The following is a 17,824-nucleotide window of genomic DNA, read 5'->3' as shown; positions in this document are numbered from 1 at the left end:
GAGGAACGGTTGAGGGGTAGGGGCCCAGGTCTGTTCCAGAAACTGAGGAGTAGTGACTACTCAAGGGACCAGTAGACTCTCACCTGGGACCACTGGGGGATTGGCCAAAGAGGGTCTTGGGAGCCCTGCCATGGAGTGAGGTTGTGGCTGGGATGGGAAGTCATGACAAGAAGGAAAGCCCCAAAGCCCTCTTCTCCATGAAGCTCTTTCATTTTAGCCTCAAACAAAGCCATGACTTTGTCTAGGACCCATCCAGGCCAAATATCACACTGTTCTCTTAAACTTAGTACCTATGAGTCCACACCCATAGGCACCACATATCTAGAATGTTCCACACCCCACCTTCCCAGAACAACCACAAAGCACACTATGACATAGTTGGCAGGCACAAGCACACACACACACACACTCACACACACTCATACATGCACAAGCAAACCCCACCCCAGACACACTGTGCATGATTGACCCAAGAACGAAGAGAGAAGGAGTCCAAGGCAGACCTCCTACCTCACATCTTCTCCATCTTCCAGCATAGACAGACAAATTGTGCATTTCTCATCTGTATCTGACTCCTCTCCCTCTTCTTTCTTGCCCTTGCCATCTTGGGGTCTTCGCTATGAGAAGCAGAGGAGCATTTGTTACCTGGAGTAGACTCACCTGGTGGTCACTGTCTTTCATCCACAGCCTCCCCCACTCCCTTGCAGCCTCTTCCCCACCTCCTTCCCCCTGTAAGTCAGTCTCTTTTTAAGCTCCTAAGTAATACCCAGGCTTCCCATGATCTTCCCAGATCCTTTTCCCTGCCCCCTCCCCAGCCCTCTCTTCCTTGCTGAGGATACAGAAGGTTAAAGCCCAGTGAAGAAGAGGCCAAATGGACTTTAATTTTGTTGTTCCAAGCAATTCATGTCCCAGGCATAAACTTTATACTGTCCTAGGACCATAGAGTTTGGAAAAGAATTGTGTGCCGATGTATCAATCCTTTGCCAAATGATGGCTGTGCATAAACAGCTTCCTCCTTTCTGTTCCCCTCATGCTGTCCACTCTTCCTTCCACCCTTTCCAGCCTAGATCCCTGCCTCCAGCTTCTCCCTCCACTTTTAGGTCCAGCATTCATCCATGCATCCATTCATCCCTTTCCTTCCTTCCTTTCTTCCTCCCTCCTTCCCTCCCTCCCTCCCTTTCCTCCTTTTCTCGCTCCCTTCCTTCCACTCACTAATGTCTGTTTGTTTATTCATTCATTACTAGATGAAGGCAAAATTCTTCAATCTGACATTAACATCTACGATTTGTACCACACTGCTATTTTATATTGTTGGATTTCTCTTCCTGTCCAGAAAGTTCCTTAAAATAGGCACTAGTTCCAACATAAGATCAGTCATTATGCAGACCTTCTTTTTATGCTTATTGACTTTAATTGTCCTGTTTTAAATTCTATGCTAATTGTTTGAAAATAGTTAACCACTGTGTAGAAAGTTCCAAGTGCTTAGATGGCATGGACTATGGACCCCTCTCCTTTAGGTATCACCCCACACTTGGCCAAGTATCCTTAATAAATATTCTGGGGAGGAAGGAATGTAATCAGTGAATGAAATCAGCCCATCTTTTGTGTTTCCATCTCTATACTCTGCAGTGAAACACCCATGTGAAGAAAACCAGCCCTTCTGTCCCCTCTCCAGGAATAAGCAGACTTAAAGATCATTTTGTCAAGAGAAAAGTCTGGAGAGTCACAAGATGAAGACCACCCTGACCTTGGGGCCAGGCCTAGATGCCAGGTCTTTTCACTCTGGTCCTTGGTCCTAAGCTCTGGAGTTCCTTAGTCTGATTTGTCGGTAACCTCACTGGAACATACAAGAATATCCATACTTTCTGCTCTTAGCCAACCTGTGTCCTACACCCCACTGTAAACCACTCCAGGCTACTGCAATAAATTTCTCCCTAATCCAGAATCCAGAAAAATTAGAATGACATTCATAGTCCCACATAATTGTCATGGCTTTTCAGTATGAATGGAACCATGATGATCTGCCTGCCTAAGAGCCCAGCTGTGTTTCCTGAAGGAGGGGCCTGTTTTTCATTGGCCCTGTGAGAAAAGGGATGTTTGATAAAAGACACTATTAAGAATCAACTACTTGCCTATTTTGTATTGTTTACTTCCCCACAATTATTCATGATTTCCTTTTTATAGTTAATAATTTAAACTTAATAGTCTTACTTTGTTTTACTATATCTAATCTGTATTTCTTGGAACTATTCTCTTTTCCAATCTTACCCTATTTCCTCTTTGGTATTTTTAATCTTTTAGGTCTTGTAGTTTTTGTCTTCTCTTTTCATTTATGTAACTGTTATTTTAACTTTAACCTTTTCCAGCGTTTAACATGTTTTTATCCCTGTTGCCCACACCTTCTCAATTTCATTAACATTTACTTGGATGTTATTGATTTTAATTTTATGTCGTTTTCATGTCTTTTCCTAGTTCTTATTCTTTTTATATTTTTCTATTTGATTATATTTTTGTATACTTTTAATTTTTATATCATTACTATTTTGAAATATCCTTTTTGTTTTATATTATTTTACTCTCAGTTTAAATTTTTAAAGTTGTTTTTTTTCCACATTTTATTTGGGTCCTAAACTTTCTCATTTCTCATTTTTAATTATTCCTATTCCTTTTTAATAACATTTTATTCCCCTAATTCTCCCTTTATTCTCATTAGTTTTTTTTAATTAGTTTCAGGTGTACAAATAATATTATAGACATTTACACACCTCACAAAGTGATAACCCTCCACCCTCAATCTATTACCCCTCTGACATCATATCTAGCTGTTACAATTCCATTGACTGTTCCCTACGCTGTACTCCATATCCTGTTACCATATATATATATATATATATATATATATATATATATATATATATATATATATATATATATATATATATATAATTATAGTTGACATTCATTATTGTTCAGCTTCAGCTTCAGGTGTACAGTGCAGTGATCAGGAATCTACACCGTCCCTGAAGTGGTCTCCCTAATAAGACAAGTGTCCATCAGATACCCTACAAAATCTTTACAACATTTTGAGTTATGCTCCCCAAACTGTCTTTCGTATCCCCGTGGCAATCTTGTGGTTACCAATTTGTGCTTTCTAATCCCTTCACCTTCTCCCTCATCCCCATCCCACTCCCATCTAGCAACCCTCAGTTATTCTCTATATTTCTGAGATTGTTTCTGAGTAGTTTGCTCATTTATTTTATTCTTCAGATTCCACACATACGTGAGATCATATGGTGTTTGTCTTTCTCCATCTGACTTATTTCACTTAACATAATGTTCTCTAGGTCCATCCATATCGTTGCAAATGGTAAGATTTCATTCTTTATGGCCAAGTAATACTCCATTGTATAAATGTACCACAGTTTCTTAATCCAGTCATCTACGAATGGGCATTTTGGTTTTTTCCACGTCTTGGCTGTTGTGAATAGCACTGCAATAAACATAGGGGTGCATACATTTTTTCTAATTAGCGTTTTAGATTTCTCTAGATAGATACCCAGGAGTAGAATTGCTGGGCCATAAGGTAGTTCCATTTCCAGGTTTTTGAGGAACCTCCATACTGATTTCCATAGTGGCTGCACCAATCTGCAATCCCACCGACAGTGCACAAGCGTTCCCTTTTCTCCACATCCTCACCAGCACTTGTTGTTTGTTGATTTACTGATGATAGCTATTCTGACCGGAGTGAGGTGGTATCTCATTGTGGTTTTTATTTTCATTTCTCTAATGATTAGTGAAGTTGAACTTTTTCTCATATGTCTGTTGGCCATCTGTATGTCTTCTTTAAAGAAATGTATCTTCATGTCCTCTGCCCATTTTTTAATTAGGTTGTTTGTTTTTTGGGGGTTGAGTTGAATGAGTGTTTCATAAATTTTGGATATTAACCCCTTATCAGATGTATCAATATTCTCATTAGTTTTTAACTCAACTCTTCCTCTCACTGATTGAGTCCACTTCCCCTTTTCAGCCTTTGTATTTGTTCTTGTCGTTATTTCCTCACAACCTGTTGCAATGATGGCAGGTGGAGTGTGTGGCCCTTGCAGGAGTGAGCACCCCTTGGTCAGGGAAGGAGCAGCTGCTCCCAGGTACCTGAACAAACCTCATTCCCTTCCATGTTCTTCTCCAATAACTTGAAGCTCTCCAGAGAATGGTCATTTTTCCCATGCAGGTTCTTAACTACTGAAATATTGTCATTTCCTCTATTAGTACACTATCCATATCTGACACATAGTAGAAACTCAAATGTTGGTTGAGATCACTTAAGGATAAATCCAGGGCCTCACTGAGGAGGTGCATTGACCAAGATTCATGGTCTTTAATGGTGACCCCACGGGCACCTGGGCAAGCCTCGAACAAGTGAGCATCACATACAGGGAAGAGCAGCTCACCCCGTTGAGCACTCACCACTTCCCAGGCACTGTGCTGAGCTGTGTACATGCACTGTTGCGCTGAATCCTCAGAGCACCCCAGATGGTAGCTACTAATATATCATTCCCATTTGACATTCAAAAGGGCAGCAAAGGGGGCAGAAAAGCCAAGTAGGTTGCCCAGAGTTACACAGCTATAAGTGGTAGCTATAGACTGAATGTCTGTGTCCCCCCACCCAAATTCATAGGTTGAGGCCCCAACCCCCAATGTCATGGTATTAGGAGATGGAGCCCTTGAGAGGTGATTAGGTTTCGATCAGGTCACTAAAGTGAAGCCCCATGATGGGATTAGGGCCCTTATAAGAAGAGAAAAAGACTCCAGAGCTTCCTTTCTCTACCATGTGAGGACAAAGCAAGAAGGCAGCCGTCTGCAAGCTAGGAAGAGAGCCCTCACCAAGAACCAAGTCTACTGGTACCTTGATCTTGGACTTAAATGTCTGTTGTTTAAGCCACCCAGTCAACGGCATTTTCTTACAACTACTTAAACTGACTAAGACAAGAGTAAAACTGAAATTCAAAACTGGCCCTGTCTGATTCCAATACCTAGTGCTCACGATACTGTATCCTAGGGCTTCATGAGGAGGTGAAGATGGGCTCTGGCTTGATCACAACGCTCTGTTTCTCAGTGCTTGTCAAGCTTTTAATTCTTAAATTTTTAAAAATTATTTGTTTTCATAGCAGACTTTAATTTTTAGAGCAGTTTTGGTTTATATAAAAATAGAGCAGAAAATATAGTGTGTTCCCATTTCCCTCTCCCTCTCAACACACACATTTTGCCCTATTATTAACATCATGCGTTAGTGTGGCACATTTGTTACCACTGATGAACCGACAACAATACACTGTTATAAGCGAAAGTCTGTTAGTTTACATTAGGGCTTACTCTTAGTGTTGAACAATCCTATGGGTTTTGACAAAGGCGTATTGTCATGTGTCCACCATTACAGAATCATAGAAAATAGTTTCACTGCCCTAAAAAATCCCCTGTGATTCACCTATTCATTCTTCTGTCCCTCCCTGAAACCCCTGCTTACAATGGATCTTTTTACTGTCTCTAGTTTTGCCTTTTCCAGAATGTTATATAGTTGGATTCCTTCATATGCAGCCTTTTCAGGATGGCTTCTTCCACTTAATAATATGCATTTTAGGTTGCTTTGTGTTTTTTTATGGCTTAGTAGCTCATTTCTTTTTATCATGGAATAATATTTCATTACATGGAGTTGACATAGTTTGTTTATCCATTCATTTATTGAAAGACATCTTGGTTGTTTTCACTTTTTTAATTTAATTTTTTAAAAAATTGTCTCGGATTCCTGGCAATAACCCTGGAGAGTCTACCCCTATAGGCAAAGCCTATGAATCTGTGGCTTTAAAAGCTCCCCAGGTGATCCTCAGCTTCCAGTGAGAATTGGAAGCTCTAAAGCCTTAGTTGCCCATTTGTCCACATGTAAGACTGGACTTGGAATTCTTTTCTAAAGACAAGTCTTAGCCTTCAGTGCAAGTGCTCCCTTTGCCCACCACACTCAGATACAAATATTCATTTCCCTGTACACCGCCTTAGTATACCCATTAACAAGTCCACATGTACACACATACCCAACCTCCTCTTTACTGATAGGAGGCCCCTATCTCCCATCCTGGTCACACCTGGTAGAGGCAAGGGACAAGATCCGGGAAAAGTACCACTGCTTCAGAGAATCTGTCTAGAGCAAAGGCTTCTAAATTTTGGACTGTGCTCCTCTGTGGACAACTAGGACAAGGTCAACTATACAATCCTTACCTCCCACCCACTAACTATGCAGGTTGGCCTGCTGGTCAACTCACCTTCTTATACTTGTGGGGGAAGGTGAACCTCTCAATGGTATTCTGTACAGCTCCCCGAGTCACATTTCCCAGCCTGTCCTCGAGCTGCAGCAGCTCCTGCAAAGAGAAAAATGGATATGTGCGCGCTGTGCATGCAAAGGCACACACATACACATGATAAGGAAGAGGGGCTCTGAAAAATGTTAGCAGGAAGAACTCACATAACCATTGGGAAGAACTTGTCTGATGCTGAAAGATCTCAATGTCTCTACTCGTTCTCTCTTTTTTTCTCTCTCTCAAGAGGTTCCCCTTCCCACCCATGCCCCACCACTAGCAGGGGGGATAAAGAGGCGACACAATGAATGATAATGATGAATGATAATGGCTTCTCCACCAAGCCCGCTGGAGTCAGGCTGGCAGGAGGGGTGGGTGTACCTCGTAGCTCTCCCTCACCGCAGAGGTGTGTCTGCTGGGGTTCAGTCCTTGGAGAGCAAGGAAGTGAAGCTGAGGGTAAGGGTAGTTTCGGATTTCATGGACGACCTGTTGGGGAGAAAACGCTTCAGACAAGATTCCAGGCTCCATGAGCCCAGCATTTGACTCCTCTTCCCGTAACCTCCAATCCGCACACCCTGAGAGTCTGTGGGCAAAAGTGCCATCTTTCCTGCTCCTCGGTCCCCCTCTCCTCCTCAAGAACCAAGCTTTGTTAGACCAATCCCAAAAAGAATAGCAAAATCAATAAAGTAATGCCTAACCTGATGGGACATTTATTTCATGGCAGGCACTGCTCTAAATCCTTCAAATGACTAACAAATTTAATATTCTCATCTGATCTATAATGTGAGTGCAATTACTATGCCCATTTTACTAACAGGGTAAATGAGACACAAACAGATTAAGTGGCCCAAGTTATGCAATTGAGTGGCAGGACCATGATTTCAAATCCAGGCAATTGAGAGGCAGAGTCTATTCTCTTCCCCTTGACTCTAAATTTTGAGCCCTCTCTTGCCTCACCCCAACCAGAGTGAGAGAGGGCTCAAAATTTAAGGGGGCACTAAAAGATTCAGTAATCAAGATAAAGAATATTTTAATGCAATATACTTTTTAAGTCAAAATTAATGCAAAAAATCCATAATGAACAAAATATCAAATTATTAAATAAAGACAGAATTTGCCCCTCTACTTGCATGGTGCTGCCTCACATTGACCCAGGTATGAGTCAGAGGGGCAGGTGTCCAGCCTAGCTCCTCATCTTACTCACTGCATGACCCTGGCCCATTACTTAACTTCTCTGTGCCTCAGTTTACCAATTTGTAAACTAGGGATACTACCCTTTTGTGTGGGGGGTTGTTGAGAGGCTTAAATGAGATACTCCATATAAAATGCTTAGAACCGTGCCTGGTATGCAATAGGGGCTCAATAAATGTTAGCTTTGATTCTTAGGAGATGGTGTCTCCATAGATGGTGAACCATAGAACCTCAGAGCTGACAGGACGTCTGACACTACCTGCCCAAGCCTCTCATTTTACAACTAGGGAGACTGAGGTGTTGTGTAGGAAGAACTTGTCTGATGCTGAAAAGCAGAGGCAGAGGGTAGAAGGCTGGAATTATGTTTTAGGGCAGCAACATGAAGAAGCTGTCTGGGAATAAGATTTTCAATCAGTCTTTCGCTGCTTTAATGGAATATCGCCACCTTCCTTCCATGAAGCTGGTGAAGCTCCACACTTGAAGGCGCCCAAACACACCCTGATCCTTCTGCAGTCTGGGCACCGGCAGTGATGAGAAGGCCAGCCCCTTGCAGAAAGCAGACGGGATCAGCAGGCCAGGCCCATTTGGGGCCTCTTTCGTTCCTCACTCCAGTCCTCTGAGATGGGCCAGGCAGAGGTCTTCATCCCATTTCACAGATATATGCCCAGCAAAGGGCTGACCCTAAGACATTAACTAAATGAGGTCATACAGGGTGCAGACCTGAGTCTTTTCCCCACAGTCCACAGCCTGCCATGCCCACCCCTTTCCACCCTCACAGTCCTCTCAGCAGCACAGGCTTCTAGTCCAGCAGTTTTCTTTTCTTTCCCCTCAAGCCAGAGTGGGAAGAGGAGCTGGGAGGGGAGGGGAGCTGTGGGTCTGCCAGGGAGCAGGACACAGGGAGGGAGGCGGGACTTGGGGAGGAGGGGGAGGACATGGGGGGGGCAGGACACGGGGGAGGGCTTGGGGAGGAGGGGGAGGACATGGTGGGGGGGCAGGACACGGGGGAGGGCTTGGGGAGGAGGGGGAGGACATGGGGGGGGCAGGACACGGGGGAGGGCTTGGGGAGGGGGGGGGAGACGGGGGGGGGGAAGGACATGAGGGGGGCAGGCCACGGTGGGGGCAGGACACGGGGGGGGGGAGGTTAGGACATGGGGGGCAGGACACAGGGGAGCAGGACACAGAGCAGGACACAGAGGAGCCTCAGGCCCCAGCTCACCATGGCCCCCAACAAGAGTCAGTTGCCAGCAGAGCCCCTCACTCACCATCTGCGTAGAGGAGGAGTTTCTGGGAAAGTGGTGCATTCGAGGCGTTGCTAGGTAATGCTGATAGTGCTGAGGGATGGGCCGCACCTGGAACTGAGCAGGACTCAAGCCGGCGTCCACACTGAGATCCCTGTAGGGACACGGCCACAGTGAGCCACAGGCAGTGGGACTCAGCCAGGGGGTCACAGAAGCGACCTCAGATAGCCAGCCGCTGCTGTAGCATCAGTCACAAACTGCCAGAACTGCAGCGACTGGACCTCACCAGGTCCATCCCTTCTCTTTATAGAGATAGAAACAAGACCCTGGGAAAGAAAGGGCTCTGCATGGTCTGAAGGGGCTAGAACAGTCAAAGCTCCATACGACTTCTTGAAATTAGTGCACCAAAGCACCCGCCCAAGACACAGCCCGTCCCCAAGAGGAATGCTAAAAGAACCCAAATTGAGCTGGTCAGGGATTCAGAGCAAAGACAACGTCCGGAGAAAGCAGAGGGTGCAGCAGAGACCATGCTTCTAGCACTTAGAGAAAACAATAGAAGAGGGACCTCAACAGTAGTGAGGCAGGAAAAGCTGTTCTGAATCGCAGCCCCCACCCCACTCCTCAAGTATAGGACAATTCGTTTCACTTAAAAACTGGTCAACTAATGCAAGTGAAAAGGTACCGGAGCTTCTTGGAAAATGGCTACTTTCAGGCCTGGGGCAGAAAATGTGCAAATTGAGACTGAAACATCTTGTAATAACTGAAAGCGAGGCAGTTATTAAACACTACCAAAGTTATGTCAAAAGGATTCGGGAACCCTCCTGAAGAGGTTCCCACTGGCCAGTTTGGACAATTTGCGCGTCAATGAGTATAATTGCAACAGATTCAAACATCACATAGGTATAAATCCATGAGAGTGAAATGATGCTAAAGAAAATTGGTCCCTTTGAAGGATGCTAGGGAACCAACTCCTCATTTTGAAAACTAGTAAATAAAGTGGGAGGGGAGGCGGGGGGGGGGGGGCAGGAACAAGCATCTATCTTGCCTTTCCTTTATTAACTGTACTTCAGGGTAACAAGTAGCTGATGAACAGAAATTTCTCTTTGTAAAAGTTTTCTTGCTAATAAATGAAGAAGGAATGATTAAATTATTTGTCACCTTTTCGTATCCCCTAAAGAAATAAAGGATCTAGGCACAGATCATCCATTGCTACTCACATCACAAAAGGAGAGGCAACCAGCTTCCTGCTGGAAAAACCAACACCACCGCTAAAGTATTTCTGCCAAAAAATAAGAGTTGAAGCCGAATCTGCTCAAGCCTTGGTCTAAGTGCCAATGTATAGGGAGGTAGGAAACTGAGGGACATTGTGATACCACCAGGGTGTGACCAGCAAAATCTAGATAAGCGGAAACTACAGAAAAAACAGCCCGATTTCTTCAACAAAAACACTGAAAAAAAAAAAAAAAGATATGAGGGGTGATAAAGATGAACTGAGACTTGAAGGAAAGTGATCCGGCTGGGAGGTCTGTGGGCGGAGCTGGGCTCCTTGAACTCTATGGTCCTAACTTCCTTTTCATAAAACTCAAGGTTCTGACTTCCTGTCTCCCTGCCGTGTACATATCTGCCATCTTGGCACATGGTCAGAATGTGCACGTGGCTCGTGGGGTCTGCACATTCTCCTGCTGCTGCAGTACTTTTTCCTTTTCCCGAATAAATCCTTTTGGTGACAGACTACCTAGTCAGTGTTATTGTTTAGTTAACAGGGGCATTAAAGAAATTTCTGCTTCCAGCTGTGATGTATATATAAAATATAATGTACAGATGCCTATATTTTCTATATATATTAGCCCAGATCCCTGGAATAACTCCTGATGTCCTTTGGGAATCTGTCCTTTAGGAAATGAGCTAAACTCTTGAAGTAAACGTAAAAATTCACTAGTCCAGCCGCTTGTTTCCTCAGGTCCAACTGAGGCCTGAAGAAGGGCAATACCTTGGTCCTTGGCTCGCCAGTTAGGTCCACCAGGGTTTCTGACCCTTGCCTGGGCTCATGCCATGATCTGCCTCAGGGAAAGGAGTTCACAGGGCAGCCTCATGTGGCAGAAACTCTGACTCTTAGCATTTACCCAGCAGTTTCAGAGAGCCCAGCAGATTCAAGGCAGCAAAGAGACGCTCAGGGAATTCTACCAAAAGCAAATCCCAAGGAACTTGGACTAGAGTCATTCCAATTCCAAGAATGCTGACTAGAGAAGCAAAAGGAGAAGAACGGGCTGCCTGGGTTGGGCCTGCACAGGGTCTGCGATGCACCTCTTATCCTCTCATCAGAAAATTCCTTCCTAAACCCAGGATCTGTGAACAGGGGATGATGTGTGGACCCTAAAGAAGCCTGAGTCAGGACTTGCCTGAGGAGACTATTTCCTACACCTGTACGGAGACATCAGCCCCTGGAGACGCAGTATCTGCCTCCTTTCTGCTGCTGCCACCAGCCGGTGAGAACCAGGCTGAGATGCACTGGTGCCAGCGCCCAGTCCACCCTTCAGAGAAACTAAGTACTGAAAGGGGTCACAGAAACCCCCCAAAGGTCTAAAGCCACAGGGTTACCCAGAACAGTGTCCTGGAGCTTTCTCGTGGACATTGTCTCAATGAGCAACTTTTATCAGTTGTGTCTAAACATCAAACTGAACTTTATTTGCCACTATCAATGGCCTGGAAACATGGAATAATAGTCTGGTTGCTACGCTGACTCTCCCACTCTTCACAGGGAGCTTGCCCCAAAAGTGCCTCACCAACTTGCAGGTGAGTCCCGACCAGGCTTTGCTAAAATAGAGCTGCCTGCAGGCGAAGGACAATAGAAAGTTCTCGTCCTCCACCCACCCTCCCCCACAAGTCCGAGGTGCCTGGAGGCCTCCACCAAGGCAGGAAGAGAGCTGGGTGGTAGCGTAATGTGCAGTCTGCCCTGGGGGGCAGAACTGGAACTGCAAATCTGGAATTGAGTCAGAGACGAGGAGGATGAGGATGGAGACACTGGAGTGGCAGCTCAAGGTCAGGGTCAAGTTATTGGGCCTGGGCCAGAAAGAAAACATCCCAGCTGGAAGCAGCTGCTTGGGTAGAATTAAAATATCCTAAAGTAAGGGGGAAAGGTCAGGACAGCTTCAGGCATGGGGCTGGACAATAGCAGCTGGGGTTTCCCAATTCCTGGAATGACCTAGGGCAGACGTCAATGGTTTCTGATGATTCTCTAAAAGGAAAAGGAGGTGGGAGGATTGAAGATACACTGTCCCCACTTCCTTCCTCCCAGGGCTCCTGGCAGCAGGTCAGAGTACCCCCCTATAATGCATTTCCTGTTATCTAATTTCCAGACTCCACATCTCCTGGCAGAAGAGGCCTCCCTAGAAAAGAGGGGCTGGATGCCATTGGCATGACCACAATTACAAAAAGCCCCTCATCACCAGGAAGCTGGTCCTTGTTGGAGCAGAGCTAATTATAAGGGAGAAGAAAGTGTCACCTCCTCCTCTGGAAAGGGCATCCTACTTGGGAAGTGGGGACAGGACAGGCAGACAGGGCCCAGGGGGTGAGCCCAGGAGGGACTCACGGGAGGTCCTCCCAGCGTCTCCTGATGGGGCAGAAACCAGACTCTGGGGCCTCAGTCTTTATGTTTCTTGGAACAAGCAGGAGTCAGGAACACAATGATTGAAATGAGTGAGAAGGCCGGGGAAATCAGACTAAATAAAGAAAGCAGCAAAGGCTAAACACCTGCGCTGCTCCTCCGGATACCTCTCCAGAAAAACTCTCACCTGTGTCACCTGTCCAGTCCCACTTGCCACATTGGACCCCGTGTGTTTGTTCAGGTCGCTCAACCAAACGCAAGGGCCCTGAGTGCTCCATGTAGCTGGATTGAATTAAACTGAATTGACTTGACACTGAGGGACAGAATTCAATCTAAACTGCAATTAAATTTTCCTGATTTGAATCTGCTAATTAGAAAAAGTCTGGGCTGAAGTCAGCTGCTGTGCAATCTATCTTTTAAGGGAGTGTTGGATTTAACAGCGTGTACCTGAGAACCAGCAGGGGTTGGGGACAAGGGAACATATTAAAATAACTATTTCCTGCACCTGTAAGTATCTTTAGCATTCAATCAACAGAACTATCTTTTTGAATCATTCCTAGGCGTCTAGTCCTAGGTTGCTTCCAAAGCAACCTTTGACTAAGCCCGTTTGCCTGACTAAATGGCTGAGACATGACACAATTGCACGTCTATTCTTTTTAAAAGTCCATCCCTTTTCATTGAGGTTTTTTTGTTTTGTTTTTATTTCTACATTCTTCTTCAAAAATAAAAGCAAAAAAATTTGTTTTTAACCTCAAAGTTGCAAGAATAGCACAAAGAATTCCTGAATAGTATTTACCCAGATTCCCCAAATGTTAATGGCTTTACTATTTTAGTGCATTTCTATTCCCCCCACCATACCTCTCTCTCACGTACATACATACGTGCATACATACATATACATATACTTCTCCATTAATTTTTCTCCTGAACTATTTAAAAATAAGTCACAGGTATGATGCCATTTACCTCTGACTACTTCAGTGAACTGCACGTCTTTTCAAGTGTTTGGGGGTTCGGATCCAACCCGAGTTTAGATCACCTCTCTCCTGAGCTAGAATCAGAGTCTGGGGACCAAGGATCCAAAACCAAGCAACACTGTGTCCCAGGGCAGCCAAGTCCTCTGTCCCAAGTGCAGGACACTGTGGGAAGATTTCACAGGGGCATCGTGCCTACAACACACCACAACGCCCTCATCCTGTCTCCCAGCTTCTCTCCCCAGTCTTTGCCTCCAACTTGTCTGGCTCTGTCTCCATGAGCCTATGTTTTGCCTTGCTGGCTTGACTTGGCTCTTCTCTGTGGATCCTTTGAGGCTCACCTTCTCCAGGAAGCCTTCCCTGACTACCCTAGCTCCTGAAACTCTTCTTTTTGCCCTTTCCCCAGGGAGCACCACTGGTTCCCAGCCTTCATTGAATTTGGAAATGTTTTGTAACTCTGTCCCCACCTCCCCTACAGGAGCATGAGCACTGAGCCCCAGGCTGGACTAATTGCTGAGCTAATTGCTGGAACCAAGTCCAGCGGGGGACAAACTGACACTGAGTGTGACCAGGTCCAGGGGCAAAGGCTGGGGCTTGAGGACCAGGCCTCCTGCACTATTTAAGTGAAGGATACAGGAACTTCATGGATCAGGCAAGACCCTCTCCCCTTCTTCTCCTCCCCAGGGACCCCAAAGACTCACCAGTCAGTGCCCTCAGCCAAATACCTGGGCTGAGGCGTCTGGAGTTGGTGGCCGAAGTCAAAGCTGGGGTGGAGGCGGTGGGGGTGGACAGACACGCGCTCCTGACTCCGCCTGCACCAGAAGGGAAGGAGGGCCCATGGAGTCAGGGCTGCCCAGGGCCAGCCCAGCCCCCAGGAGATCTGAGGAGGCCCAGCCAACCTGAGCCCACAGCTTATGGAGCAGCGAGCTTTGTCCCTCTTTCCAAACTTGCGAGGAAGCTTCCCACCTGGGCAGCAGCCGTTAACTCAGACATTCCTGCTATCTTCAGCTACCTACTGTACTGCCTCTCCCTGGCTGTGTCTGCTGCAGGTTACCTGCCCCACCCAGGCTCTCTGTCTCTGCTCCTCCTCCTATTACTTCCCTGGTCCTTAGTAGGCTGTCTTCAAGACAGGCAGGTGTGCAGGCTCTTCCACCTCTGTGTACCCTATGCTCCTGCCATGCTCTTACTCCTCCATCCTTCTCCACACTCTTCCCAGTTTTTAGATCAAAGCCGCCTCCTGCAGGAAGGCCTCCCTGAACACTCCAGTCATGGCGACCTCTCCTCCCTCTGACCTCCTACAATACTTACTTTCTGTCCTAGGCGCCCAACACCTACAGTCATGGATGTGTAGAGCCTTAGAGATCACCTAGTCCAGCAGTTCTCAAAGTGTGCTCCAAGCACCACTGGGAATCCCTCCATAGGGTTTGTGAGGTCAAAACTACTTTCATCATAATACTATGATGTTATTTTCTTTTTCACGCTCATTCCCTCACAAGCGAACAGTGGAGTTCATTAGAGAGATTTGCAAATATGTCTTTAAAAAGTCATGCTTCTCACTACATTTATATATAGCTATTTTTCAAAACTGTATTGTTGGTATTAACATATAATGAGTTTGTTATTGTTATTTTAAAATGAATTAATAAATATTTCTTAAATTTCTCAGTTTTAATTTCTAATATGGTAAACATCAATTGTCATAACCCATAAACACAGCTTGCTGTAATCCTCAGTAACTATTAAGAGTGTAAAGTTTCCTGAGAAAAAAAGAGAGCACCACTGATCTAGTCCAAGTCTTTCTCTTGACAGTTGAAGCTCATGAGGGGAAGTGACTTGCTCAAGGTCCCACAGCTCCTTCACACCCTTTGATTAGTGTGGTCCAACTTACTCTCCATTTGTTTCATAGCTGGTCTCTCTAACAAGTCCAAGGACTCTTTGAGAGCAGGGCTGAACCAGCCATAGTCTTTGGTATTCCTTAGGGATCTTGGCTATTAGAACCAGGTGATAAGGAAACTAGAGGGGACATGAGGCATCCCTTAGTCAAATCTCCCACAATGTGCAAACGTTCATTGCAAGCATCATCGACCACCAGCTACCCAGCTCTTGTCTCTGCACCTGGGCAGTGTGACAGGGACACCACACTAGCTACCGAGGCAGGCAGCCCATGTAGAGTCAAGAGAGCGTTCACCGCCTGAAGTGAATGCCTCAACCTGGAGCAAAAGCCGCCTCCAGCACAGACCCACATAGTAACTGCCGGCCAAGCCCCGCGGCGTAGCCTGCTGTCCTGCCCTTGGCCCCACCCAGGCCCCGCCCTCGCCCCACCCCAGGAAGCACCCACCTGGGATGCGAAACGAGCCTGCGGTGCTGGGCTTCCAGGAGCTGCTGCTGCAGGAGGTATTGCTGGTGCAGGGCCTGAGGTAGGAAGGAGGGACCTGTGACGTCCTGGAACTGCAGGGTGGGCAGCGGGGTCAGCGACTGGTGCAGGGCGCCGCTGTGCTGGTGGGCCTGGGCCATGTGGGGGCTGAGGCCCGGCTGGGACTGTACCGGATGGGCCAGGGGGAAGTCCGGCGCGAGTTGCTGCGGCTGCGGGGGGCCCAGGTGGAAGTGGCGGCAGGAGGTAGCGTGAGGATGCTGAGACCTTTGAAAGGGGGCACCTGGTGAGGCAAGGACAGGGAGAAGACTCCGTGGGTGCCGGCACTGCGCCCCTCCCCCACAGACACCTCCCCCCCTTCACCGCCCTGGGGACCCCCTGCAGCTGGTAAAACTCAAGACCTTCATAAGAAGGCAGCAGTGTCACCACTTTTATATCCATATGTTCATCTTTAATGCTGCCAAGTAAAGGCTCTATACCTTATGTGCTGGAGGAGAGAGGGAGGGGTGGTGCTTTCTTTAATGAATAGATAAAAACATCCTGTTTTCAAAATTAACACACTTGTTAAAGGAGTTTTAAGGTCTCGGAGGCAGTTTGGCTTTCTTGACTTAGACTCCATCCATGCCACCTCTTTGACCTTACAACCTTTTCTAATAGATGCCACATGGAGATCCCTGAGTCCAGCCTAGCCAAGCTCTGAACTTCACTGAAGCCGTGGCTAGCCAGGACCCAGCCCAGACGGAGCCCTCATTTCCAGAAAGAAAACAGGCAGAAGTTGTTTTCCATGCAGTTTTAAGAAAAAACAACAACAACTAATCACGCAAAATAACTTTTATTTAAATCATAATTAAATAATTTGTTATAACTTATTTAAAAGCAATCATTTTTAGTTATAAGCTGGGTTCAGGCTGCGTTAATCAAGTCACCACTACTTTTCTAAATAAAATTGACCTGGATGACCAGCAGGCCTTACAAATGCTCCAGGAGCAAAGCTGCAGCTCTTGGCACTGGCGCCCTTTAGTAAGTAAGGCAAAGAAGAGAACTCAGCACTTCAGGAAGGTTTTCAGAGGCTTCCTGCTAAACGTGGCAGGTTTAACACGTATCTGCTTCTTCCCAAACCCCGCTGATAGGAGAGCAAAGGAATAAAGAGAAGATAAACAGACAAAGACAGAGAGAACAGCAGAAATGACATCAGCAGGCAGCAGATGTCAACAGATTTTTGGAAGATGGAAAGCAGATGGAGGAATTAGCAGAGCTGAGAAATCGGAAACCAAGTGCCTACCGAAGGGACGGTCAACAAGGAGGGGACAGATCTTGCCACCCATGCTGGAAGCGTCAGCAGTTGGAGGCAGTGGCTTCTGTAGAAGCAGGAGAGAGAGGAGCTGAGAACAGGGAGGCTGATTACAAGTCTGTGAGGAGCAATTCTGCTTGGGTCTCCTCTCCTTTCCCATGTGGGACACTGACTGCATCTTATGGGGAAACTGAACCAGAGGGTCTCCAATAGAGGATAGCAGGACACAGGACCAAACTGAAACAGGGGGCTTAAGTGAACATCTAGGCATGGCTCTTTGGAAACCCCTGCCCCTTTCGGCCACTTGGTTCTGAAAGCACTATCACCCAAGGGACCTTCCCTTCACCTTCCACAGCCCCAGGCTGGAAACTGGTCCCAGAAAGAATTTTACAGATACTTCTGGTTGGAAGTACCCCAATAAAATGGCTGGGTCCCCAGCTGGCCACTCTATAATGAAGCCCATAAGTTGAAAAGTACATACACACAGGTTTCTGGAAGCATTTAGTGACCTATTCTTCAATATGAACAGACAGCCCAATGGTGGCCAGTCTTGAGTAAAATTACAAAGTGAAAAAAGAGAAACTATACCACATTTTAAAAAAGAAAAATGAAATAACTTAAAGGAACTGAAGTAATGCAAAAAAAAAAAAAAAACAGGAAAAAAATAAACTTCAAAATACTATCATTAATCTCCTCAGAGAAATAAGATGTTGGATCCATTAAACAACAGTTCTTCTAAAAGGTGCAAAGAGAAAATAAGAAAGAGCTCTTGGAAATTAAAAACATAAGAGGCGAAATCTGAAATTCAACA

General features: G+C 46.0%; 1 protein-coding gene across 2 annotated transcripts in view; it reads right to left on the bottom strand.

The window, feature by feature from the left end:
- ARK2C (arkadia (RNF111) C-terminal like ring finger ubiquitin ligase 2C) overlaps positions 1–17,824 on the bottom strand; it is a 102,258-nt gene that overhangs the window by 6,194 nt on the left and 78,240 nt on the right. The window contains exons 2-7 of one of the 2 annotated variants that reach the window (XM_019739698.3): positions 15,690–16,005; positions 14,053–14,163; positions 8,798–8,927; positions 6,726–6,830; positions 6,312–6,407; positions 511–617 (exon numbers count right to left, since the gene is read on the bottom strand). In XM_019739698.3, the coding sequence (XP_019595257.1) occupies positions 511–617; positions 6,312–6,407; positions 6,726–6,830; positions 8,798–8,927; positions 14,053–14,163; positions 15,690–16,005 (865 nt within the window). The remainder of the gene's footprint in view (positions 1–510; positions 618–6,311; positions 6,408–6,725; positions 6,831–8,797; positions 8,928–14,052; positions 14,164–15,689; positions 16,006–17,824) is intronic. The other variant, XM_019739699.3, reaches the window with a different exon arrangement.

This window comes from Rhinolophus sinicus, chromosome 4 (genome assembly GCF_057876585.1).
Source record: "Rhinolophus sinicus isolate RSI-liver-muscle chromosome 4, RSI-T2T, whole genome shotgun sequence".
In the NCBI taxonomy this organism is placed as follows: domain Eukaryota; kingdom Metazoa; phylum Chordata; class Mammalia; order Chiroptera; family Rhinolophidae; genus Rhinolophus; species Rhinolophus sinicus.
This window is presented reverse-complemented; position numbering and strand designations above follow the sequence as displayed.